The sequence below is a fragment of the Bactrocera tryoni genome, chromosome 2 (assembly GCF_016617805.1).
Source record: "Bactrocera tryoni isolate S06 chromosome 2, CSIRO_BtryS06_freeze2, whole genome shotgun sequence".
NCBI lineage: Eukaryota > Metazoa > Arthropoda > Insecta > Diptera > Tephritidae > Bactrocera > Bactrocera tryoni.
The window spans coordinates 7,706,476-7,732,906 of record NC_052500.1 but is presented as its reverse complement, the minus strand read 5'-3'; the positions used below and the strand labels follow the sequence as shown (position 1 = coordinate 7,732,906).

General features: G+C 34.4%; 8 protein-coding genes and 1 long non-coding RNA gene across 13 annotated transcripts; 5 read left to right on the top strand and 4 right to left on the bottom strand.

Moving 5' to 3' along the window:
* The first annotated feature begins 904 nt into the window (after positions 1–904).
* LOC120769185 (epsilon-sarcoglycan) lies at positions 905–3,408 on the top strand. Of its 2 annotated transcripts, XM_040096072.1 has the most exons (5): positions 905–1,762; positions 1,828–2,220; positions 2,398–2,496; positions 2,784–2,930; positions 3,016–3,408. In XM_040096072.1, the coding sequence occupies exons 1-5, from the start codon at positions 1,176–1,178 to the stop codon at positions 3,122–3,124; spliced, it is 1,335 nt and encodes a 444-aa protein (XP_039952006.1). In that variant the 5' UTR covers positions 905–1,175; the 3' UTR covers positions 3,125–3,408. The 2 variants fall into 2 exon arrangements, with proteins under 2 accessions (XP_039952006.1, XP_039952007.1); XM_040096073.1 differs by lacking the exon at positions 2,398–2,496 and having other exon boundaries at positions 906–1,762; positions 3,016–3,124.
* A 686-nt stretch (positions 3,409–4,094) lies between these two features.
* On the top strand, positions 4,095–8,449 carry LOC120769723 (protein mitoshell). The gene is made up of 7 exons (XM_040096865.1): positions 4,095–4,293; positions 4,752–5,048; positions 5,105–5,560; positions 5,630–5,672; positions 5,730–6,912; positions 6,983–7,129; positions 7,214–8,449. Exons 1-7 carry the CDS (start codon positions 4,254–4,256, stop codon positions 7,361–7,363), a joined length of 2,316 nt encoding a protein of 771 aa, XP_039952799.1. The 5' UTR covers positions 4,095–4,253; the 3' UTR covers positions 7,364–8,449.
* A 368-nt stretch (positions 8,450–8,817) lies between these two features.
* On the bottom strand, positions 8,818–15,083 carry LOC120769722 (ATP-binding cassette sub-family C member 10). 2 transcript variants are annotated; one of them, XM_040096864.1, is made up of 15 exons: positions 14,830–15,083; positions 14,305–14,759; positions 13,982–14,217; positions 13,469–13,916; positions 13,190–13,401; positions 12,621–13,127; positions 12,347–12,550; positions 12,168–12,285; positions 11,831–12,070; positions 11,599–11,741; positions 11,207–11,389; positions 10,755–11,144; positions 10,544–10,676; positions 9,648–10,484; positions 8,818–9,581 (listed from the first exon to the last, which is right to left on the bottom strand). In XM_040096864.1, the coding sequence occupies exons 2-15, from the start codon at positions 14,660–14,662 to the stop codon at positions 9,106–9,108; spliced, it is 4,485 nt and encodes a 1,494-aa protein (XP_039952798.1). In that variant the 5' UTR covers positions 14,663–14,759; positions 14,830–15,083; the 3' UTR covers positions 8,818–9,105. The 2 variants fall into 2 exon arrangements, with proteins under 2 accessions (XP_039952798.1, XP_039952797.1); XM_040096863.1 differs by having other exon boundaries at positions 14,305–14,740.
* Positions 15,084–16,382: 1,299 nt separating this feature from the next.
* LOC120769721 (polyprenol reductase) lies at positions 16,383–17,734 on the top strand. 2 transcript variants are annotated; one of them, XM_040096861.1, is made up of 4 exons: positions 16,669–16,753; positions 16,843–17,122; positions 17,183–17,484; positions 17,549–17,734. In XM_040096861.1, the coding sequence occupies exons 2-4, from the start codon at positions 16,852–16,854 to the stop codon at positions 17,639–17,641; spliced, it is 666 nt and encodes a 221-aa protein (XP_039952795.1). In that variant the 5' UTR covers positions 16,669–16,753; positions 16,843–16,851; the 3' UTR covers positions 17,642–17,734. The 2 variants fall into 2 exon arrangements, with proteins under 2 accessions (XP_039952794.1, XP_039952795.1); XM_040096860.1 differs by having other exon boundaries at positions 16,383–17,122.
* LOC120769720 (tumor suppressor candidate 3) lies at positions 17,731–19,198 on the bottom strand. 2 transcript variants are annotated; one of them, XM_040096859.1, is made up of 5 exons: positions 19,163–19,196; positions 18,994–19,089; positions 18,155–18,881; positions 17,934–18,096; positions 17,731–17,873 (listed from the first exon to the last, which is right to left on the bottom strand). In XM_040096859.1, exons 2-5 carry the CDS (start codon positions 19,078–19,080, stop codon positions 17,858–17,860), a joined length of 993 nt encoding a protein of 330 aa, XP_039952793.1. In that variant the 5' UTR covers positions 19,081–19,089; positions 19,163–19,196; the 3' UTR covers positions 17,731–17,857. The 2 variants fall into 2 exon arrangements, with proteins under 2 accessions (XP_039952793.1, XP_039952792.1); XM_040096858.1 differs by having other exon boundaries at positions 18,994–19,198.
* A 369-nt stretch (positions 19,199–19,567) lies between these two features.
* LOC120768473 (N6-adenosine-methyltransferase non-catalytic subunit) lies at positions 19,568–21,221 on the top strand. The gene is made up of 4 exons (XM_040095180.1): positions 19,568–19,702; positions 19,769–19,969; positions 20,031–20,373; positions 20,428–21,221. The coding sequence occupies exons 1-4, from the start codon at positions 19,637–19,639 to the stop codon at positions 21,036–21,038; spliced, it is 1,221 nt and encodes a 406-aa protein (XP_039951114.1). The 5' UTR covers positions 19,568–19,636; the 3' UTR covers positions 21,039–21,221.
* An 87-nt stretch (positions 21,222–21,308) lies between these two features.
* Positions 21,309–22,717, bottom strand: LOC120768472 (coiled-coil domain-containing protein 97). The gene has a single exon (XM_040095179.1). It carries the CDS (start codon positions 22,572–22,574, stop codon positions 21,348–21,350), a length of 1,227 nt encoding a protein of 408 aa, XP_039951113.1. The 5' UTR covers positions 22,575–22,717; the 3' UTR covers positions 21,309–21,347.
* Positions 22,718–23,002: 285 nt separating this feature from the next.
* Positions 23,003–23,704, top strand: LOC120768276 (guanine nucleotide exchange factor MSS4 homolog). Its single transcript, XM_040094875.1, has 2 exons — positions 23,003–23,224; positions 23,290–23,704. Exons 1-2 carry the CDS (start codon positions 23,102–23,104, stop codon positions 23,581–23,583), a joined length of 417 nt encoding a protein of 138 aa, XP_039950809.1. The 5' UTR covers positions 23,003–23,101; the 3' UTR covers positions 23,584–23,704.
* A 957-nt stretch (positions 23,705–24,661) lies between these two features.
* On the bottom strand, positions 24,662–26,429 carry LOC120768298. The gene is made up of 2 exons (XR_005704746.1): positions 26,239–26,429; positions 24,662–25,387 (listed from the first exon to the last, which is right to left on the bottom strand). It is a non-coding gene; the product is annotated as an uncharacterized LOC120768298 (long non-coding RNA).
* Between the last annotated feature and the right edge of the window lie 2 nt (positions 26,430–26,431).

Here is a 26,431-nt window from a genome sequence, read left to right as displayed (position 1 = left end):
TAAAAAAAAAAAAAAAACAGTTTCTGAGCACTTCTCTGTAATCACTAGACAAATAAGTGAGTTTGCTCTACCCGTACGTCCTAACACTAAATAACAAATAAGATAATTTATGTCGCACTCGATTGAAATTTAACGTCTGCTCAAGCTGAACGAATGTGTTCATTTGTGCGACTTTTGAAATACGATAGCGCGAAAATGGCGATGCTCACTAGCCTGTTTCTTTAATTTAAGTCAACGCTGAGTTTTTACCTCGGTTTCAATTGAAATTGTTTATTTTTGAACACTCCCAAATTGAATAAGCGCAAATAATGTTCTTGTACACTTGTTTAAATATGTTTACAGTTCAGTTAGAACTGAGTAATTTGTTAAATATTTATTGTTCTAAATGCATACATATAATTAAAATATGACGATATTACTTCATTGGAAAAATAGCTGATTACGTACATAGATATTAATATGTTATTTTAGTACAATTAAAAATTTGAATAAGTTGGTTGTGTCGAAAACATGTTAAACATTATTAATATTGGACCTCAGTAAATTGTGCAGTGAAAAAACGCTTAAAATCTTTTAGTATACGAATTTACAAAAAACTTACTCAGTATGAAAATATTCATCACACTTTTTAAAATTAAATTGCGCCAGCCAAATTTAATTCTTATCGATTTACATTTTTTACATCAACCTCACTTTTAATAAACAGCTGTTGAACCGCGGAGAACGGCATGCAACAGGTGGGAAAAGCAACGCGTTAAAATTTCCCAAACAATCAATGGTAAACAGAGAGTAAACATGCTCTCTCAGCAGTGTTTATACTTGTATGCATATGCTCACAATAAGTTGTGTATGTACCACCCCAGACACCCACTGATTTGCCGATCCAGTGTATACACAAACATTCAGCGTTCTTGTCATATACACAACTAATGGAATTTTCAATATTTTCATTGTGAACTTTTCGACCTCATCTTCAATATTTGGCTGCTGAGTGGAAAATTTGTTGCAAAAAATATTGATAAGCAACTATTGCTAAGTGAAGTTGTTTCTTATATATGTACATTTTAACTGAGTTTTAACGAAATCCAGTAAAAATAGAATATTGCGACAGCAATAGTTTGAAATGTTTTAAACAAGAACTTTGAAAAATCAATTTTTTACTATTGCAGCCATCGATGTTCAACATGCTTAGAGAACATTTATTTTTATCTACGCCCATAGTGGGGCTAATGCTGCTGTTGGCTTGTTGCCACACATCCGCTGGCATGGAACAGGCAGCTGTGGGTGAATTATTCTCCTATAAAATTGAACCTTTGCTCTTCAATTGGACGCATCAGGTTATCAGCGAACAATTTCGTTATCGAGTCTCATTGGAGGGCTACGCAGATTTACCATCATGGCTGCGCTACAAATATAGTCATGAATATCATGCTGGTTTTCTTTATGGCACACCAACTGAGCGCTTGGCAGATAAAACCGTGCATTTGGATATTGTAGCATTGAATAAGCAAAATTATGAGACGCGCGAGGTTAAGTTGTCTATATTTGTGGCACAAAAATTGCCGTCGCTAAATATAATTCAAATGAAAATTGACAATTTGAATTGGGTGCATTTGATGGATCCGGGACGTGTAGAGAATTTGCGAAATATATTCCGAAAAGATTTGTGGCCAGAAAGTGAAAATGATTTGTGTATAGTTTTCATGGAATCGGCGGTAAATATGGGCGGGCGTTTACCACTGCGACCACAGCAGCGAGAGGGGTGATTAATATATTGAGATTATAATATTATTATAATTTCAAATTAAATAAAATTTTGTTTTCCAGTGTTGTTGTGCATCTTGGCAGCTCTGCCCAATTTTCTCCACGCATCAAAGAATTGCAAGAGGAGGTACGGCCACTTTATAAGCTGACCACTTGCACCTATAAACGCACATCTGTGCAAAAGGTATTCGAAAATGCCGGATTTAAATTGGATTGGTGTGCCTTTAAGACAGTAGGCGCTGATATATCGCCAGAAATACTCTTTCACAATTACGGACACAAAAGTCATCATGAGAATTTCAAACGCAATGACCGTTGGTTGGGCGTTGCACGTGAAGATGTGCCAGATCGCAATTATATAGATGAGTTTGCTTTTGCTTTCGCCATTCCTGGTATGATTTTCGCCGTACTTTTGGGTATCTTGTCAGCGGCACTTTGTTTTCAACATGAAAAATTGTGAGTATTATATACATATGTACAAGTAATATAATTTGTTAAATTATCAAACAAATTTAAGTGGTTATTTGTTGTACTAGTAAATTTTTGTGTTTTAGTGTTTGTACATACATATGTATGTAAATATGTAACTATGTATATATTTATTATTTTTTATTTTGCTTACATTTTTTATAGAAATGATCGAAACTCTGAGTTTTTCTTTGAGAATATTTTTCATATTTGTGAAGAGTCATGCGAAAAGGAAAACGTTTATGACTCCGACGAAGAGGGAAGGTGAATTTTATTTTGTAAATAATTATTTAAATTTTATTTTTTCACTTGAAAGTTGATGTACTTTCATAGATACAAATGTAAATAAACATCCTTATGTAGACAGATAACGTATGTATGTAAAATATATATACATACATTCGCTTCACACATCCAGTATATAGATCCACCATTGAATGACTGAATAAAAATTGAGTCAGAATGAAACTATAATTCAATTGCATATAGCGAAATTATTTCCATAACCCTAATAAATAAAATTTATTGATGACAAATTATGTACCATTTAGTAAAATGTCATCAGCATATCAGCCTGCAACCTCAACTGTGCAAATGGTGCAATGTTCAGATAGCAACACAGATCAGCCAGTCACGACTCTTAAGAGCTTGAAGGATCCCAATTGCTTGTTGGATAATATTAGCATGCGCTCACATAGGTTAGTTGTAAAAATATACACATAGACACGTAAATATGAAACCTTCCTACAACATTTACTAATTATTCGTTTTTACTTTGTCTAGCCCCAATAATAGCTACTATCAAACAGACAGTGCATCCAACACATACCTACGCCCAAAGCCTCCACCATACAAGGGTGGCACTTTAAATCGTAATGGCGTCGATATATGACAATCAACCCCAAGGATATTATATTGCTAAGCGGTGAAGAAGAAATGTTTGAGAACTTCCACGTAATGGAGGCAAATTAAATTATTCGTAAACATTAGAACCATATCAATTTATGTACTTACAATAATCTGCTTAATATCTCTTCCAATACGAAGACCAATGAAACATATGATACTCTTACCAGTAGTTTGAGGAAAGTACTAAACAGATATTTCACTGTAGAAGTAGTTGTACAACGAATATTAAACACAAAAATTAGCACAATAAATGTTATTTTAGAATAATCATAAATTTATAATTAAACCACAATTTAACTGAAATATTGCACTGCACTTCATTTGACATTTGAACAACTGGGAGGAAGGTTACGCATTTCCGTTCGTTTAAGTCACAAATCACATGTCTATTGTGAGCGGGCTTGCAATCATAGCCAGTTCAGAATATGACAGTTAAAGAAGAAAAAATATATATTTTTCTTTATTATATTTTTAATAACTGATAAATTTATTATTAAATTTTATTTAAACTAATAAATTACTTTTTAATTATGGTCTGCTAAAACTTTGTCAACAAATACTGCTCTTCTAAAACTTTTATATCTATTGTGAATAGTTTTTTTTTGTAATATTTTATGTGAATAAACGTATGTATATTTACAAAAGCAAAAAGATGTTTATTATTTTTGTATAACATGCAGAAATTTTCTCAAGAAAGTATTGTACAAAGTCTGTACAGATCGTTAACGCGGTCGAATTTCCAACACTTTTGAAAAGAATGGGAAAATTTTGTAACATAGCAACATTGGTTCAAATATCAGTTGACGCTAAAATTCTCTTTCGATTCGTTGTATTTGTCACTTCGATTTAGGTTTTTGAATTTTGTTGAAATAGTTTAAAAAATATATTTTATAAATATTATCAATGTGTTCTTTAAATGAAAATTGGTTCTATAAGTAGCGCTTATGAATGAAATTAAATAAGTAAATTACAAATTTATTACAATAAAATTTTGCGAAAGTAACGAACTCACAAATCAGCTGAAAGGCTTCCTTTTCCTCTCGCCAACATCAACGAAAAAGGAAGCAATATTCGTTAAGCGGTTACCATCGTGCTGCAACCATTTTGAAAATATGAACGAACAGCAGCAAATACGAGTAGTGAAAAGACAGCGTGAGTAAATAATTGAAATAAGGAGGCACGATAGTTTTGAAGGTTAAATGATTAGATTTGAAATACAAAATAGAGGTTTTAGTACAAATAATTATTAGTTGCATTTAAAGGAGTTTGTTTTAGCTCATTATTAAATTTGTATCCGCCGGAAATATTTCGCATCAAAAGAACATACATATGTACATAGATCAATTTATTAAACACTTGGCTTTGATCGTCAAAGCCGTTAGCACTTTGCATTTGTGAATTATTGAACAAAATTCTTAAAACGTAGTTGGCAAGATTTTTCACGTTAGTTAATTTTCACAGAAGTATAGGAGAAATTTGAAATAAATATCAGAAAAAATATTAAAGCACCTATTAGAAAAAAACATATAAATTTAAAAATTTTAGCATACACTTTCAAAAAGGTGCAAATTATTAGAATTTAAATAATTGTGGGTATTAACGTTACGTAGCACGTAAGATTTTGGGCATCAATTCGCTCGAATCGAATGGACTTCCAGATGATTTGTCTGGAACAAATATCGTATTGGCAGGAGCAAATTGCACAGGTATTTTACCAGTAACACTACAACCTACAGAACATATCGTCGATTCGCCGTCGCAGCCGCCACAGCACACGCGTATCGGCGGAACAACAGTGTGCGCAGGAGCGTCTGTAATTACAGCATCTGTATCAACACCAGTAACATTAACGCTACAGCATCAGCAGCAAATGGAGAGATTACGTTTAGCTAATATGATGAATCAAGGTAAGAACGAAATTGAGGTTAAAATGTTGATTTAAAACTATTTTTCACTTTTAAAGAGATGCACGCATTATGGCCATATGGAACAGCTACATTCCTGTCACCTATGTTACCTGCTCCAAATATGGCATTACCATATGCACTAGCTGGCACTTTACCATACGCAGCTGTGCCTATATATCCAGCTGCAGCAGCTGCGGCTGCGGCCGGAATGCAACAAAATATGCAGAATGCACCACAGCAATGTAACAATATATCACCAATATCGACAGCCAATACACTTCCCGGTTCCGGGGCGTCCTCTGCTTCCACTAGTAGTGCTACGTCTTCCAGCGGTGTTCCTACACTCCGCTCTCAAACGAATGACTCAAACAAAATTAATATACAAATTGGTTTGCAATGTGTTAGTCAGAATTCGCCACTAAATTTCAATTCCATGAATGAGATCAATGCATCTTTAGCTAAGGTGAATTTGCTAAATTTTTGTGGTAGTGTACCAGAGAAGGAGAACAAAGGTTAGTATAATAAATATGTAAATTTTAAAGATTTTATAGTTCTTACACATTCTTATATATTTTTTGCAGAGAGCTCTTCTATGCGTAGTTCACCGATATTATTAAGTTCAGAGTAAGTTTCAATCAATTTATATTTAAAGTTTAAATTGTAATTTTTTCTTTTAAAAAGCGACCTCAACAACAGCACCGGTATATGCAATAGTAACACACTTGGCAGCGGTGCTGGGGGCGATGCCACTAATGCTTCTAATTCGCCTGGTAGTGGTGGCAGCTGCACAGTAACACTTTCGCAAGCAAAATTTAATGAGCTAACACGTCTAGCACTGCGTGGTAGTGAAATTGCCGAAAAACTTGCATATACGCATCGTAATCGGCCATGTTTCAAAAAGATCGATAGTCTCTGTGCACGCATGAAACAGGATCTTATACGTCCAGATGGCGTTTTACCCAATATAAATTCACAGGGAATAGCTTGGGCCGTAAAGGACTTTATTTTTGTTTTCACACGTGTCATCAATGCTTGGATTATTATCAAGGGTTATGTCTATAATACACCGGAAGGACTCAACAAAGTGAAATCTGCCTTAAGCCCCGATTTTGCAGCTAGTTTTGCAGCCTGGCAGGATACCACAATGGATTTTGTAGAGAATCTTATAAAATCATTTGTAAATCTAGACAATTTGGTGCAATCACAGAAGAATGTATATCAGAATTCTGATAACAATGGCACACGTGCAGCATCCAGCACTACGCCGATTAAATTATTACAACCAGTTAATTCACTGATTGATGACTCATTCGATTTTCTAAATACATCTACCGAAAAATCAACACAGAATGCGCTAAATAAAAATTATCTTTACACAATGGTTGAAGACTCTGAGGGTAGTCAACGGCAGGCCACTGTAAATGGCACATATTTTAAAACAGGCACATACAATCCGATCAAAAAGGATGCCTTGCTCGTCGACCAAATAAACAATGTGACTACAAGTGTGACTAGCACATCCGCTACAAACACGGCGGCGCAACACTTACTGGCGAACAATAATCCGCTCGAACAGTATTTCGATGAACAAATTTCCGAATTTTGGCCTCCAGCCGCCGATATGGATACTGCAGCAGCTGCCGAGTATTTGAAAATTAAGGAAAAGATACCTCCAAATTGGTTAAGTTATGACATACGTGTGTTGGAGCAAAATTTAACGGAGTTTTCTAACGATTACGATCCAAATGCACCGCCGCGTCCGTTGGGTAAGGATCTCATCGATAAACTTAATGTGATGATTGAGCGTCTGATGGCAATGAAAAATGCAGAATTGTTTTTCAAATTACAATTTACCAAAAATTATGTAAGTTCTACAAAAGTAATTTTTAAAAAAACAAATTTTAATTTTTGTTTCGTATGCAAATTATAAACAGTTTCCTGAATTCATGGCAAAGCATAAGCATGATTTTATGGATGTGCGCTCCATTATACTCAAGTGTCAAGTGGGTGGTTACCAGCACATTTTCGAAGTAGTACACGATGTTAAAAAAATAGTGCACACTGGCAAACAATATTTAAAGGTGTTTTCAAATATTCATTAAAATTTTTAAAATTTTCTTGATGTCCTTAACAAATATGTTTTTTTTTAACCTTTTTCATTACAGTTTAATGTAGACAACAAATTGCAGAAATCAATTAGCGCGTTTGAAAGCGAATTCAATAAATTACTTAGTGAACCACCTTTTGAGAATTATCAATTCGAACATATTACCGGTGAGCCTAAAGAGATGCTCTACAACTGTCGCAATAAGTAGAGAAATATTATTTCCATGCACGTATATCACATTTTGGTTGCATTCAATTGGGTTATGGTATACAAAATGGAAGGATTTCAGATCTAAGTATTTCAAATATAGTATTAGTGCATTTGTATGTTATGTATATGTAGTTGTTACAAATATGGATAGGATTTGCATATAACACACATATGCCTATAGGAATCTACTAAACACAAGTATATTCTGATATATTTTCCAACATGATTAGATTTACAAAATTCTTGAGTAGTTTTTGGTTGTTGCTTCAGTGGCTGGTTAACAAAACACACGTATGAAGCTACAATTTATTTGCCATTTTTCGCCTTTTTTTGTTTTGTCGCATTTGAATTTGTACGATTTTGCATGTGTTTACCATGTATGTATGTGCATGCGCATGTGTATTCATATTGCCCTTTTCACATAATTTAAACTTTAAATTAAGATTACTTTTGTGTGTCAAATTATAAAGTATAGTAATGCCAATTTTATTGTATGTATGCCAATTTTATTGTATGTATGCCAACATACATGTACGTATATTTTAAGTATTTAAACTACAAAAATTGAATTGAAAAGTTTGCAAAAGCAAAGCAAAAGTTTCCGTAACAGATGTTTCCAAGAATGCTGTTTATAATTAATCTTAAGTTGATTTTAAAATTTAAAAAAGAAAGTATACTAAATTTGATATATCAATTCATTGTTCAAAATCTTAATTGTTATGTTGAAATATGCACGATACTTTCACTGTTACCTTGAAATATTTATGTCTTGACTATTTTATGAAGGCACAAACCCGGATTTATTGCGAATAGAGAGTATGAGAAATTACTTGAAGTATTTTATAGATTTAAAAAACAAAATTTTAAATTATAAAAACGAGTGAAAATGAATTGTGCAGAATTTTGAACTAATAATATTATATAGTTTAGATAACTTAGCATTTAAATGTATAATTAAATGATTCTTATGTTTCTGACAACGTGTTAAATGCCATAAAATCAATCCTACATTCTATATATTGCCAGTAAAACTATTTGTATTACCACATTTCTTAATGAGATTTGTTGTAACATTTGTGATAAAACTGATTTGTGAAGTATTTTAAATACATAATAAAATACAATTTACTATAACTTTATGGTGTATACAATATTTGTGAACAATACGAACCAGAATTCTATTCAAGAGTGAAAGAAAAATAAAACAAGAAACGTGACTTTGGTTGCGCCGTAGCAAGAATACCTTCATTACCTGAGGGGATGACTCTCGTATATACAGACAGACGGGCAAGGCAAAATCGACCCAAACTAACAACGTTTGATCATACATTTTGATTTTACGATAACAATTGCAGAGGAATGTAACATTTTTTAATACTATTTGACGAAACGAATTCCATTCAATTTATTATTTAAAATATAATAAATAATAGTAAAACAGAAATATTATAATAAATTCCTTTTTGACTATCAAAACTATTACAGTATTAGGTATAATATATATTTTATATATTACTTCTTCGGAATCGTTATATGTATATGTACATCTAAATTTCTCTACATAAATATGAATGTTTCCATAAAAACATAACTGCCATATTAATTTAGTTAAATTCATAAAAAAATATTTTTTTTATAGCGGTTAAAGTATTTATGAATAATAATAATATATTTCTGAATTAAAAATTATCATATATTGTGGACCTTACCTTACTACGAATGACTATTAGTATTGAGGTGCTAATTCGCACAAAACTCCTCAACATTGATGCGTTGCGCTTGCAGCATGCTATGGAAGAGTGATGTTGTGTTTTGAGCCAAATCACGTGGTGTACCCTGTTCTACGATCTCTCCATGCTCGATAACTAAAATACGATCCATCAGCTGTAGACCGCGTAATCTATGCGCTATGAAGAGTACTGTTGAACTTTTAAAGGAATTCCGCAGCGCTTGTTGCATAGCGATAGCCGATTCGTCGTCTAAATTGGAGGTACCCTCATCAATGCACACCACTTTTGCATTTTTGAGCAAACCTCGTGAAAGGCACATAAGTTGTCGCTGACCGGCTGATAGATTGATGCCGCCCTTCTCGATGCGTCCATCCAAGCCACCAAGTGATTGTACTAATTGTGTGGCCGCATGACAGGTAGCTAGTGCATGCCATATTTCCGAATCGTAAAAAGTGTGGCGTGGATCGAGGTTTTCGCGTACTGTGCCTGAATTGTGATTCATTTTAAATATACATAGTTTTATAGTTAATTTTAATAAACAAAATGTGTTACCTTCGAACAGGAAAGGATCTTGCGGTATAATACCCAAACGGTCGCGCAGTACTTTCACGGCTAATGTTTTCAAATTTACACAATCCAACGAGATTTCGCCGCGGCTTAGCGGCGCCACGCGCATCAAAGCCGCCACCAGCGTCGACTTACCTGCGCCAGTGCGACCCACAACGCCAACCCGCTCAAATGCCTCTGTACGCAAATTGATGTCGTGTAGGGCGGGTGCTAAATTGTCGCGATAACGCAGTTCCACGTTTGTGAATTTCAACGCACCCTGACTCGGCCAACCGAACGGTGGATCACAAGTGCCTTCAGCATTATCTTCACCCTCCAACTGCATATACTCATTTACACGTTCGACTGCGACAAATTCCTGTTCTGTTTCCGCCACAGCATTAAGTAATCCACTTAATAGACCAGTAATTGAAAGTGCATACGAAATTGCCAAACCAACTAATCCTGGATTGGTGACATGTGCCGATGTAATAGCAGTTAGAAAGCCAGCGCCAGCTACAAGCAATACACCCAACAGTTGTAGGCGTAGACTTAACCATTGTTGCGCTGCTGCCGAAGTTAACTGCGCTTTTATGCTCTCCTCCAGCTTGGCGTGGAAGTCACGTTGGAAGCGCGCGCTCGCCCGCATTGTACGTATGGTGACAAGGCCTTGCAATGTTTCAGTGAAATGTGTATAGAGTGGTGAGAGTGCATTGCTTGAAAGTCGTTTTATGTCACGTGAAGCATGGCGATAGCGATATTGTAAATTGAGATAAATCGGTACCATGGGTATGATAATCAGACCCAACCAAGGCATGGCATATAGACTGATGCAAAGTGCGCCTAAAATTTATTGTATTACATATTAGCAGATACATAATATTAAAAAAAGTGCATATTACCTGCCAGACCCAATAGCTGTGCTAAGAGTATATTTAGTATGAATGGTAAGGAATCGTCGACTGTGTAAGTATCCGAAGAAAAACGATTCAAAATGCGGCCAACGGATGTGATGTCAAAGAAATTGAATTTTGTCTGAAAATAAATGTAAATATTAAAGTTGTATAGTAATTATTATAAATTCCCGCTACTATCACATCAATGTTTACTTACATATAAAACTTTATGCAGCAATCGCTCATGTACATAAATGGCGGCTTTGATGCCGGCAAAAGCGAAGAGGAATGCACGTGCAATTGTTGCCAGCGAATTCAGCACAGCTAGTGAGGCGAAAATTCCAAGATAATAACCCGTGTTGTGTGGTGGCACAGTGTGATTACTAAACTGCTGTGGAACGTGGACAATATGCTCCAGAGTTGTGTCATTATTTTGTGGATCCAATGTAGTATCGGTTACCCAATGTGCCAACCATGCATCAGATAAATTTCGCGTTAATTGCATAAGTATTACGAAAGTTAATGTGGTCACTGCCAGCGGTGTGCCAATGGCGCGCCAATAACAAGAAAGGACACTCAAGGAGATTTTGCCATATTTGCGTGATTCCTGCAGCAAAAGATATTTATTATTTTCAATTATTATAATAATGTGACTAAAGAAATCATTACCTCTAACATAATGCTATCAACGCTCTTTTTATCAGACGTATTTTGATCTTCGACGGCAAGTGAAGATCTGCGAGTGCAATCGTATATATCGTCAGTGTCACCCGCTTCCAATTCTAAATTTATATCAATACTTGAAAACATGTATTGACTAGGTGTTACTTTGCCATCCTCTACATGGATTATCTATATAAGTGGAGGAATATATGTATGTATATAAAGCATTACTGGTCAATGAATATACATATGTATGTATGCATGTATGCATGAAAAAAATTAACTGAGAACTCTAGGCCCGGGAGGAATTGCTCCCGATGTCCCCTTTTTCTCCTTTACTGTATGTATAAATGTATGTGCATATGAATGTATGTGAGCTTATAGTTTAAAAATCCTACCTGATGAGCATGATAGAATAGCGATACGTTACGCGTAACCACAATAACAGTCTTCTCCTTTAGCAGTCCCAATATACAATGTTTGATAATATGTCGTGAAACGTGCGCATCCAATGAGGCGAGTATGTCATCCAACAAATAGACTGTACACAGAGAAAATAATGGGCTCATTTCTCCATATAAAATATATTTTTTTTGTCTAATTATTTTTAGCAATTTACATGACACTTACTTTTCTTATCTTGATAAACTGCTCGCGCTAAAGCAACACGCGCTCTTTGCCCGCCTGACAACGTACGCCCATTTTCGCCAATCCCAGTTAAATCACCGCCTAATAATTCTAAGTCGTCATTTAACGCACAGGCATAAACAACAGCTTTGTACCATTGCTCATCAAATACACTGCCCCAAATGATATTATCACGTATAGTGCCACGCTGCAGCCAAGGCGATTGGGGCACATAACCGAAACCTATGTGTGATGTAATCAATATATGTATATATAATAAAAATATTATATAAGGCAATATATGTGTGTATGTATACAAGTATATTATATAACAAAATACCTGAAGTCAGTTCGTGCACACATACACTTCCCGATGTACAGTTAATACCAGCAACTATAGCATCGATCAAAGCAGTTTTGCCACCACCGACTGGTCCTTCGAGACATATTAAATCCCCCTGTATCATTTAAAATATTCGGTATTATATTTGTTCATAATAACAAAGCTCGGGATATCACCTTTCTCACTGTTATATTGACATTATCCAAGTGGAATTTTTCTTGCTGATGTCCGTTATTGTTTTGCTTTGTGCCATTTTCATGTTCAAACGTTGCTGATTTCATTTCTAGAACTACGGGCCTATCGTCCAACTTCGTCGAGTCTTCATAGCCTGTAGATTTTATAATTGGATTATAATAAGAAGAGAAATCTAAATTGGGTAACTAAAAAAACGCAGAAAATTTGGTTATTGAGTATTTCGAAAATTTGTAGAACAATATTCCTTAGTCTCACATCAATAAGTTCCTGCACCCGCTTCACTGACACCCAGGCTTCAATAAGTCCATTGAGCACCCAAGGAAATGCATTCAACGGGCCAATTAACATATTTAATAGCGCTACACTTGTGTAAGTGGAAGCGGCTATCAGTGGATTGCCCATCAGCACAGACACACCGAATGTTAAAAACGACATCAACACAGGCGTTGTGGCCCAAAAGTAAACACAAAGTGCATCTAAGTATTTACGTTTTTTCAGGAAATTTACTTCCAATTTGCGACAGGTGCGAATTTTTTCAATAAATATATCTTCCCAAGCATGCATTTTTATCTGCTTTGCACCGCTCATTGTTTCACTGGTTGCAGCCAAACGTTGATCTTTAGCGCTCATAAGACCGCGCGAGTATTGGCCAATACGTTGAGCCAGTAAACGATTTATTGGTATCAGTACAATACCAAATATTAAGCCAGCTAAAAAGGCGGCGCCCAATTGCGTATAGAGCAAATAGAGTGTAGTAAAAAGCTGTAAATATTTATAAATACAAAGTCATATAATTGAGTTCTCGAGTCATTTGTTTTACTCACTTGAAATGGTATGCTCCAAAAAGAGTGGAAGCTTATGCACGAATTTACTATCCTCTCTGTATCGGTAGACATTAGATTCAATATGTCCGGACGAGAACTCTTAAGACCGCGTGCCTCTAACGATTTGCGATATATAGCAGTAACAAGTCCGATTCTCATTTTCATGCCGATCATTGACATACGCCAGTTAAAATGAGTTCCACATATAGCCGCTTAAAATACATAAGAGGATATTCTCATTTAGATTGAATAAATATATATTAATTATTTTGTTCTTACATATCCATGTTGTGGCACATAGTCCGAAGGCGTATAGGTAAGGACTCCAATCTGCCTTTGTATTATCATTTTCGTTTCTATTTTGCAATAAACCACCCAGCAATAACGGTCCAGCGAATCCAGCAATGTCGGCAATAAATCTCAAAATACCAATTAAATAAAATTCCCGTCCGAATCCCTTATGCAATGACCAAAACAATGTTTTTGATTGGGAAATACAAACTTGTAGACGTTCGCTTATTCTTGAAATATTCAAAGAATCAGGTAGATCAAAGAGATCTTCAATTTTTTTAAGACCGCCGGCGACACCTTTTGTTATTAACGGATTCACCCAATTGAAAATGAAGCGTGATGTATAACTAGCGTCATCTTGTGCATGTCCTAGATGAGTTTCATTTAAATCAAAATGGAAATAAGTATAACGGTTGCCAAGTAGCGATTCATCTTCCTAGAAAACATTTTAAGAATTTAATAATATTTTTACAGTATTTTATGACGGAGAGTTAAATTTACTCTGTTCGAAGTATGTCGGAAAGAAGTGCTGAAAACAGCATTGCCCGTAGGTATTAATGTTAGAGCGTAGAAAATGTCGAAAATCACCGTTACCAAGCTCCATGGCCACCAATCATAACTAACGCTGGTATGTAACCAAACAACATCCAAAACTAAAACAGCTAACCAGGTAACATTCATACACAGCGAACCACGGTGGCTGAGGTTGCCAAACCGGCGTGTGGATAATAAATAACCTGTAATACAATTTTACGAACTTTGCATTAATTTATCAACAAATCTGCTTTGGATCTTATATGCACCAATTATATTTTTCTACCCACCCACATGTACAGCCCACATCACACATTCGGTCGCCACCACCAACACGTCGACCGCATATAATTTAACACCTGTATGATGAAAAACGAATATCTTCCAAACAGGAAGTTGTGCCAACACAATTGCTACGCCTATACGCAAATAAAGAAGGCGTAATTGCAGTTCATCGCGTAACACACTACGCGTATAATATCCAAAATTGTAGGCAGATATTGTCGCAAATATTGTATAAATTGGAATTTGTAGTACAATCTCCTGAAAGCAGGGTAATAAGTCGTTGGAGTTGTGAGCGAATGGTTTTATTCCAGTAGAGCAAAACTCAGTCCAATTCCATGATACGACTACGTCTGTGTCACCCATTGTTTTGTAGTATTCCAAGGAATAAAACTGATAAAACGAAAATCCGTACTATCCAACTTTGGAATTAGGTAGATACCACTACAGAAAAGAACGAACGCTTTGATGTTAATTTCATAATTTTCTGTTGTAATTTACAACATTGCATCTCCAAATTTTTGAAAACCAACCTTTTGCAACATCTGCCCTTTGTAAACTGAGTTGTACACTTCCTTTTCAAGCCGGTATTTTCTTTAACGCGTTTCAAGCCACAAATCTTGCCACGAAGCCTATTAGTTTTTACAATCGAATTTTATTTTGCATTAATTGTTACCGATCTCCACAATCAATCGCCAAGGGAAAATGACTAATGCAATGTCCGATAACATGAAAATTCAAACAATTGTATACAAAGGCCACACAGTTTTATTACAATACAAAAACCCCCATAAAACCAAATGAATTTATTTGTTTACAACAGATGGAAATCTGTCAAATGTTTATTGTGAATTCTTAAAACAATTATTATCAATTATATATAAGTATGTAAATAAATATTAATGAAACAATTCTGAAAATAAATAATATATTCATTAACTGCAGTCCAAAAATTAATATGAGTAAATTACTTTTAATCTGGTAATGTTTGTACTGATATCTGTGAGAAATTTAAAAAAAGTTTATATCCACGCGCTTCTATAACATACTTTGATTTCTCATCAATGCGATAGCTGACACATTCACCACCTACTTCACTCTTCACTACGTTCAGGAAGCACCATTCCTCCGTTAAAAGATCTACATTTTGCTTGGCCAAACGATACTTTAAAGCATCTGGTGACATAACGTCCTCTGAAGGTATATTCAACGAGCAGATAAATGTTTTTGGCTGCAACGTTATGCTATTAGTTGCCTTCAAATCCATTTTCAATGTAGTATTTAGCTTATTTATAATATTCATAACCCAATCTCTTGTACCTGTGTTTTGGCAGTTAAGCAACAGCCATCCGTCTTCAAGGACGCAAGATAAAAATCCCAAATTTGCTCCAATGTTTTCTGTTTTATCTATTTCGGCCAATAAATTTTCTTTTATTTTTCGTATTTCCCTGGTACTAAGTTTTATCTTTGGGTAGCCTTTGTGGGCTATGATAACAGAGCAACAATCGTCTGTTGATTCTCGTGTGTTCACATCATTGGTTGAATTTTCATTGTGTACATTGTTTTCCGTGTTTAAAAATGTTGGTTCAGTTTTAGGTTTCTTCACTATATGTTCTTCTGACGAGCTGTCTGAGTTATTGTGTCGCTTGATAGTGTTCCGCACGACATTTACTTTGTTTTTAACTACTGAGGGTTTTTTTAAAGTTACTTTTTCAGATTTCCTTGCAACTGGGGTTTGATCAATTCGATTTGTTGAAGATTCCTGTCGTCTTCGACTTGTTATTTGAGTCTCCTCCGCGTCTGTGTCATCACTACTGCTGCTTTCTTCGTCATTTTGTTGAGCTAGTAATAATGCGCAGAGGAGCAGCATTTCAAACATTAATTAAATAATATACCCAATATTTAAGTATATTCGTCTGAATATTTTATACTGTATTTAATATTAAATATTAATATTTTAAACTGTAGAATAATTTAAAAATAATGTTTGTTGTTTGGCTTCCACTCCTTTCTACCAACAAAATTACAAGTAACAATCGCTAAATAGAGAATACGACTACTACAAATTCACAAGGTGCTTCAAAGCAAAGGGCAAAAAAATATTTATTGTGAATGTTTAACACCGGATTCTTGTGATAAGAAAGTGACATTAGACCCATCACTTCCTCAATAATAGATCAAAGTGAAAGTGTAACAAATACGAATAAAATAAAAATCATCAATTAAAATTATTTTATATTAGCATCATAATGTTGACAAATATTTACAACACAACATATAAATTCATTGAAATGTATAATTTCAATATATTAAACTTTATATTTATTGGCTTTACCGTGGTGATTGTAATTTTCGGTAGCCTCATTAATATTGTCGAGACACTTCTTCCAGATTGTTTGCGACAATCATTCCGCTATGGCAAGCATTGTCACAAAGGACCTGCTAATGCGTTAATTAGTATGACAGAAATACCAAAAAGTTGGTTTAAACATTTCTACATATTTTCTTTTACATGGTCTCTTTTGGCGCTTTCACTGTTATTAAAGGGATTTATCATGAACGCTACAGCCCCAGAGTTAGTGCTCGAATTTTTAGATTTTGTTGCTGGTGGCCAAGCAAATAGAAATGTTCAAGTAAATTCCACTTCCGCTTTAGTTGCTAGCGTCCTATTGACAATTCAATGTGCAAGACGTTTTTATGAAACAAATTTCGTGCAAATATTCTCCAAAAATAGTAAAATCAATTGGAGTCATTATTTAGTGGGCCACCTTCATTATTTTGGTGCAATATTAGCATTATTAAGTAATACTGAAGGATTTGTGAGAGGTAATAGTAATTGATTTGAAATAAATCATTGAATGATAATAAACTTATCTATGCTTACAGGAACACTGCCGTCAGCTTTCTCTTTAAAGCACATAACACTTATACAATGTCTCTGCATATTCATTTTCCACTTTAGTTGGACACAACAGTACAAGTCTAACATGATACTTGTTAATTTACGCAAGGACGCTAAGAGCGGAGAAGTTAAAACGGAAAATCATTTACTACCCACCGGTGGGTTCTTCAACATAATATCATCTCCCCATATGTTCTTCGAAATTGTGATGTATTTGGCAATTTTGGGTTTATTGCCCACAAGTACTACTTGGATACTCGTAGTTATTTGGGTATTTGTTAACCAGGTAGTGTCTATTGTTAATCTTTACTAAAAAAAAAATCGATAATAAAACTTTTTCGTATTTACAGTTGGCGAATGCTCTCCTTACACACAAATGGTACAAGGAAAATTTTAAAAATTATCCAAAAAATAGAAAAGCGCTTATTCCGTTTATTTTATAAACTTTCATAAATTCATTTTTCTAAGTATACCAAAATTTTAGTGAGTACTTTATATAATTTGTTTATATTAAATAAAACATATATAAAAATTGAGGTTTTAATACAATTTTATTCAACTCGCTTAACACTCACTTAAATAAATTGTACGCTCAGAAAATCAGCTAAGAATGTTATTGACTTTATCGGAAAAAACTCGAAAGGGGTTAAGTTTCTCGTTTACTTGAAAAGAAAACTGGAAAAAATAAATGTGTATCATGTAAAGTTGTTAATAGTTAGAAAATGTAATATTTACCTGTAAGGATATCCTTGCGCCTTTGATCGGAATACCGATAACAAAAAGGAAAAGAATACTACTACCAGTAGTAATCCCGCTATTGCCATTATTCGCCCTCTTTTTTGATCGCTTTGAGTACCAGATTCTGTTAGCAGAACCATTCCCAATACAATCATAGCATCTGCAATACAAAAATATTATTATCAAATGTACAAAGAAAACATATTGATATCTCTTACTCAAGAACATAATGATGTATGTTTCCACCACTAATTGTCCCTGAGAGGAACCGTGTATATATGCAACACCTCCATTTTTGCTCTTGTGCACTAATGGTGGACCACGTATATGATTCCACATTTGTCCTGAAATCATGGCAAAGCAAAAGAATAACGCCACAGCGCCCCAAATCTGTTTATTATATAGGAACTCTAAATTGTTGCGACGTATGTAGAGAAAACCGCCTACTAAAGCAACAAGCGTAATCATTGCTACGGTGCCTGAATAGTTTGGTGGGCGGAATATGCGAATTTGTACGTCAGTTCGTTCATGAACAAATTTCGCAATTGCTTCGGCAGCAAAACCAACACGATGTATATCCATGGTATCTGGACCTTTTGGTTTACCCTTCGCTGGAAAATGCATAAATACTGGTGCTGTATTAATACGCAATGTTTGGAATACATCGGAACCCTCGTCAAAATCGACCATTGCAAAGAATAATTTATTCGAGTAAGTCGGTGAGTAGCGATAAGAATTTGCTACAATTGTAAATTCGTCATGAGCGTGGCGACATATTTGACATTGTCGAGATGGAGCCAAAGCTGTCAACATCACAACAACAGAGTAATTTCTGGGTGCATTCTTTACGTACTCTCGGAACTTTTGTCCATTGAAGCGCAGCAACGCTTTCTTCATATTCATATCGTGTAAATTACGCACCTTCTCTGATAGGGAGAGTCCGGTCTATATTTATGTAATTAATAAAAATATAATTATATTTTGCCGGTATCTAACTTGTTTGCAGAACATGACGTGGCCGTCGAGGAACAACAAGCCAACCATGAATAAAATTTACCTTTTGTTTACCCTGTGCCGCAGTGAACACCAGAAAACCAGCAAGCACTAGCAGCCCGAGCAACACCGTTCTTCGTAGAACATTCATTCTATGTACCTAAATGTATTAAGTTGTAGAATTTTCTATAAATCACAGTATATTTAATAAATTTAGAATATTTATAGATTACACTTCCACTTGACAGCTAAAATATGGAACATGAAATCCAATTCACAAATGTCAAACACACGTCATTGATATTGTGAATTAATAATTTCATTTCATACATTTTCATTCACAAAAAAAGAGTTATCATTTCTCAACATGGAATTTTTGTTGTTTTCTATCATTAAAATTACTTTATTTATGACAATGTGTTATTAAAAAATTAATTATTTTAAAATATTTTTTTTTTTTTATTATTAGATTATTATTAAAATGTGTACAATAAAATAGAATAATTTGTTTTTTATAAAACTCGGTACAATCGCTATTTTTTTGAAAAAGCACATATCTTTGTGAATGACAAATTTTTTAAAGCTACATATTGTGAATGTAATCCAAGTTCTATTCTGTAGCCGGTGTTTTAGGGATAAAATTAATTTAGTTGAAAGTTTTATTTAATCTAAAATATGATTATTTAATAAATTTTCCTAGTTTCATAATGAGTGATATTTTGAAAATATCACAAGAGCGCTCACGCAAACGAAAGCAATTGTTGGCTCAAACAGTATGTAGATCATAAACATTCAAGAGCCGCTCGCTAAAGATTTATTATTGCCTTCTATATTTAAAGCTTGGCCTGTCTAGCGTAGACGAACTAAAAATTGTGCTTGGAACAGCAGATGAATGGAATAATGGATCAGGAAGCAGTTATTCCGGATTTAGTGGACAACGAAGTGTAGGGAGTGGAAGTAGTCGTGAGGATGAAGGGGGCAGTGGTGGTAAAAAGACACCTGGGGAAATTATTTATCGTGACTCCTCCACGTTTCTAAAGGTTGTTTGAAATTGTGTTTTTTCCGAGTTAAATTGTAAATTAATGTGAATTTTTATATTAGGGCACGCAATCATCTAATCCGCATAATGACTACTGCCAACACTTTGTCGATACTGGACAACGACCACAAAATTTTATTAGAGACGTAGGTTTGGCTGATCGATTTGAGGAATATCCAAAACTACGGGAACTAATACGTTTGAAAGATAAGCTGATACAGGATACTGCTTCAGCACCAATGTATTTAAAAGCTGACCTAAAAACGTTGGACCTAAAAACATTAGGCACTAAATTTGATGTCATATTAATAGAGCCACCCTTGGAGGAATATGCCAGAGCAGCACCATCAGTGGCAACCGTGGGTGGTGCGCCCCGGGTATTTTGGAATTGGGAGGAAATCCTAAGTACAAACCCGATACATTAATTGATTACCACTATTATATTGTTTATATTAACAGATTTAGATGTAGGTGAAGTGGCAGCACATCGTTCATTTGTATTTCTTTGGTGCGGTTCTTCAGAAGGCTTGGATATGGGTCGCAATTGTTTGAAAAAGTGGGGCTTCCGACGCTGTGAAGACATTTGTTGGATACGTACCAATATTAACAAACCAGGTCATTCGAAACAATTAGAACCGAAAGCAGTATTTCAACGAACGAAAGAGCACTGTTTAATGGGTATAAAAGGTACTGTACGCCGGTCTACTGATGGTGATTTCATACACGCTAACGTTGACATCGATTTAATTATCTCAGAAGAAGATGAGTTTGGGAGCTTTGAGAAACCGATTGAAATATTTCATATAATTGAACATTTCTGTTTGGGCCGACGACGTATGCACCTATTTGGTCGCGATTCCAGTATACGACCAGGTTGGCTAACAGTTGGTCCAGAACTGACGAACTCCAATTTCAATGCCGATTTGTATCAAACTTATTTTGCCGAAGCACCTGCTACCGGTTGTACTAGTCGCATTGAATCTTTACGTCCCAAAAGCCCGCCGGCTAATAGTAAAGCATTAAGGGGACGTGGACGCGGTTTTCCACGTGGCCGTGGTCGACCAAGATAAATCGTAGAGTTTTACTAAAACTAATAGTGCATATTTATTCCGTAATACGTACGCCTATATTTGTTTAAGTAGGTTTTTCATATTTTAATTACACAAACAAATATTGGAAGATTTCATTGACATATACTTAAGTAAAAAGTTATTTCTTAAACAAAAAAATAAACTACAAAATTATATGCCTAATATCAAAGATTTTGTCATTAATGCAAATAGCATATCAAAAGTGGGGATTACTACAGAAAACGACCTTTTTTGAAGTGAGTTCACTGGTTTTTTTTTAATAATTTATGTGTATAACAGGTCGTAAATCTATTTCTGTAAACTATGGTGTTTATTTAAATGATTCATAAACACATCAAGGTCATCGTCCGATTCTTCGTCCTCCAGATTTTCCTTTGCTTCTATTCTAATATTACTGCCTTCTTCATCCGAATAGTCGCTCTCTTCGAAATAAGCATCTTCTTTGTCTTGATTTATTTGGCTGAGATCATCTAATTGCGTATTATCATCCACCTGTGTGTAATCAAAGTCCTTATCACCACCACTGAGGAATTGTTCATGCATAATACCAATAAATTCTTGACGCAGAAGATCCCGTTCGCCCGCTGTTATAAATTTATCTGCATTTTGTTCTCTGTTGACCTTTGTTATTTGCTTTTGTTTGTGTTTTTCTCTTTTATTTTTCTGTGCTTGATGGCTATTTGTACTGGTTGAACAAGCCACTTGTTCATTATCGAAATTACCCCATTGTTGACGGAAACTAACGGGTACTTCATCATCCATGGTGTTACATTCTTTTTCTTCGATTTTCTCGTCTGTACTACTATTTGTACTTTGTGTTGTGTCATCTCCACTAATATCGTGCAATTCAATTGCACGCTCCAACTGTCTGCTTTTGACATTTTGCTTGTCCGCTAATTTGAGCACGTCTTGCATTTGCTGTTGTTCCATAGTATGCATCAATATGCCCGAGAAGGTTGTGTTTTTGACGTCATATTCGTCTCTTTGCTTTTTTTCTGCGTCACTTAAATATTGTCCAATCAGCTCTTGATACAGTTCCGGAGCGCGTTTCATCATTTCTTGCTCACTGAAATATTCACCATCCGAAATTAGTTGCTGCATAGCTGCGTAACGACGGTTCTTTACATCCCGCTTGCGAGTATGCAACTTATTGCGATAATCCGTAAGAAGCACTGCAATTTCATCATTGGTTTCTTTGTTGGCTATAACAATCTGTGCAAATGTAGCAAGATGTTGTTCGTCTAAAAAACTGCCGAAACGCATCAGAAAGGTTTGTGCGCTTTTTCTGTATATTTCGCGAGCAATTTTCACTTTTTCGTCGCGCAAGAGTTCCGGATCATCAATTTGTTGCGATTTAAAGATAATTTGTTCATTGAAACTGAGAAAATCACATATTTCATCAATTTGACTTCGTTGATCGGGCGAACGTGTATTTACATCACTTCTGTTGGATGCACCAAGAGTAGCTATGCTATCGACATCAGAATCTTGAGATTCGATTACTTCTGCAGTCATCTTTCAGTATCCAGTATCTCTTTGGTAATGAAATAGTTTATATAATGTATGCTTAAGGCTGGCTTACTTTATTCAATTATAATTTGTTGCTTAAATCGTTTTAATATACTTTTAAAGAAATTCACGGCACTAATGTAAATAAATAAAACCATTCACGATGGTTGAATTCGTTTGAAGTGCAAAAAGTATATCCCTTTCATAACTTGTAGAAAGATTGAAAAATATTAAAAAATTAATATAATTGAAATTTTGTAATTTCGTGTATAGTTAATAAATTGTGTGCGCATTTGAGAAAATATGTTTTCTATAATATTTACTCCGAAACTGGTTACCACATTGAGATTTCTTTTGAGCACTTATATTCTTCTTCTTCACGTGTTGCAGATAGTTATTGTGAATCACATATATTTGTTTCTCTCCCCGGCTGTAAATAACAGCTGGTAATTTATTGCTTTTCTAAATAATTGCATTGCATTGCGCACAAATCGAATAACAGAATCACAGAATCACAGAAATCAAGAGCTACCATGACGGATGAGACACAAATTCCAGAACAAATATTAAATAATAAAAATAAACACAGTGTACGATGTAATTATTGCTATTCATTAATACTGAAACCACAATTAGGAGAGTATGTTGAGCATGAGGTAAGTTCTTAAAAAATACGGTGACGCCTTTATATCGAGAAAAATACTCATTTATTTTACCTTAGTTCGAAATGCCGCTAATGCAGCAAAAACATCGGAAAGACACTGAAATTATTGAAACGGAGGTACTCAAAAACTTCTGGTGTATTGATGATATATTCACCTTCGAGAATATTGGCTTCTCCAATACTGTGGACAACCGTAAATTCTTGATATGTGCCGACTGTGAGATGGGACCGGTGGGTTATCACGAAATAGCAAATAAAAAATGTTATATAGCATTGAAACGTGTTAGACATGGCAGTGAACCAGACGCCGTAATGGAGCCAGTAACCGATGAGGAAGAGAATGATGTATAGAAAAACGAATGTGCATATGTACGTACGACCGTACATGTGTTTATAGATGTAACATAAATATTTGCCATTTGGGGAGCAACCAAAGACAGTGTATGTATAAAAATTATAAACATACCTGTGCTGCTACCATTGATTTTATTCCATATTTTTATGTAGCATTTTGTTTAAATAGCAAAAAGTAAAAACAATTCTGTATAAAATGAATAATTTCGTATGTACATTAAAAAGAATAAGTATTTATATAATTTTGTATGTACTAAAAATTGTAACAATTAAATTTTACGCATGAATCCACAAAAATAAAAAAGAAAAATTACTGCAAATTAAATGAAAAAGTGTTTATACTAAGGATTCGTAGGTGGAAAAGGCCTAAAACTTGCTCGGGCAGCGGAAAAGTTTTCAGCTACCTACTATAGTTAAATTTACATTGTATGTATATAAATTGGTTGACGAATGTGCCAAAGATTTAAAAATCTGTTACCCAAACGTCTGAAATTTATAATTTGAATTATCTTTCATATGAAATTATACGATTTTTTGTATAGCGATATTAACAGTTTTCGCACATAAAGTTTTTTTAACTATGTATGTCCGATTTATTCCTATTTAATTCACACACAGGAGAGTGCACGAAGCCCATCCTGTGAAAACGAAGTTTTGTTCCATAAAAGTATTGCACCCCAGTTCTTAAATTGTTTATTAGTAATATACAATTTCAATAGTTTTATTTTAATTGTTATTTAATTTAGTTTATATAACTTAAATAAATTAAAAACAATTGAGTAAAAATAAACACATAAAGAAAATGCTATTTGTCAAATTTTTATTTACTCTTCATTTATTTCTTCGTTTAAATTTTTATAATTGTAACTATTTTCATTTATAATCGCTTAAAGTTAAGAAAGATCACACGAGAAAATCAAATGCGAAACATTTTCAATTTGAAATGAAATGTTTGCATTTAAACGATTTTCTTGCGTAGCAAAACTATAACTAATTTTTGGTTTCAGCTGTTTGCTTTTGCTTCATTTTAAAAGCAAAAACGAGAACAAAATTATGACTTTACAATACTTGTGAATTTAGTACGTTATTTTACCTTTATTTTAACAATTAGTTACTTACAACGACTTTACAACGAAAATCGTCCATTGGCACCAAATGTACGCACTGCCTGCCCGCTGTTATCATTTTAATTTTATATATTTGTATGTATATAATTTTTTTCATATAAACGATGCAGTTTCAAATGTTTTTCTGTTCTTCTTCTAAATATTCGCTACAATAATACAATACGGCTTGGTGGATTTACAGTTGGTTAAACATTGCTTTTGTGTGTTGTTTTTGTAAAGTGGGTTTGTTTAAATGTTTTTACTCTTTTAACTATGTATGTGTTTGTTTGTATGTAATAAAATAAGTAATCAAAAGTATTGCAATGCATAAACCTTAAAACAGAATTCCAAATTAATTATTTTTAACGGATTCAATTGTTTTTGTTAGAGTTTACTTTAAAAAGCAGCAGAATTCGGTAATTTCTTCAAAGTTATAAAATGTTTTTTTTTTTTATAATTAAAAATCTATTACATTAAAGCTTTCTTATATAACGTTTCGCACATTTGTTGCTATTTAATTTTGTTACTTTGTTTGTTCACTAATTGTGCAAAATCTGAACTGCTACTGGATTTTATTATATCAAACGTTTGTTTTCATATACATACATATTATTATTGTTGTTTTATTTGCTAGGAGAGCGCTTAAATTTTATGTATATGTATGTATTATACTTCGATGAAACTGGGCGCGTTAACTGTAAAGAGGTAAACATTTTATTAACGGTATTAGCAGCCGCTAAAAATGTTATATACAAACTGATTGATCAAATTTGACCCGGACTGACAAAAAAAAAACTACAGTATTAAGTGTTTTGATACACATATTTTATATGGGCTTTTGAGCCAATGCAAACATGCCAGCGCTTAATCCAATTTCATCCCATACACTTGTTGTTGGCGTTGTTGTTGCGGCAGAAATCTGCCGAGTCCGTTCCCGTAAAGTAGACCCGACTGTCGTGGGAATGGTACATACATATGCACATATACTTCACTTGTTATAAGCTCCTGCTGGGCTGATCTTCAGTGCCTTCGGTGAATTTTGGTTTTAACGGTTTCCGCGCATTTTTGGGCGCCATTCGCTGTTGAACATATTCATGAAGCCACGTCTTGTCATCAGTTACGTTATTAAGCATTTTTTTCGTCCTCTACCGGACGCCGTTTTTTCATAAGATTCTGGTCTTCTGATACGAGTTTAGCGTTGATACACTTCACACACAAAACATTAACCAAAATGTGTTGAGCCGATCTCTAAGACTCTTAGGCTAAGCCGTTCCCCCGGCAGTCGAAGTCTGAGTAGCCGGAAGGGACTCGAATTTTTACCCAGCCAAGACTTGTAACTCAGCACCATTCCTCGAAAGTGCTTCAGCTCTTAGGCTAAGAGACGTTGAGATCCTCTGATATTCCTCTGATGCTTCAACACGACGATTTTCAAGCACTGATTAATTTTTGGAAAAAGTTTTCGGTTTAAATGGATCAGTCCGACTCAAATTTGATCAGTTGGTATATATGCACATTTGTATGTAAATTTGTAAGCATAGATACTGACCTTTAAAACCAATTTCATCAGTTGAGGCGTTTGCTTTTTTTAACTAATTTCTGCTAAGTGACGACAACTCCTCCGCTTTATCTTTGTCCTTAATAACTGTATGTGCGTTTGTATGTTATTAAAAATTAAATATAGTACTTCAACGGACGTAAATAATATACATATGAATGCATGTATTTATATGTATGTGTGT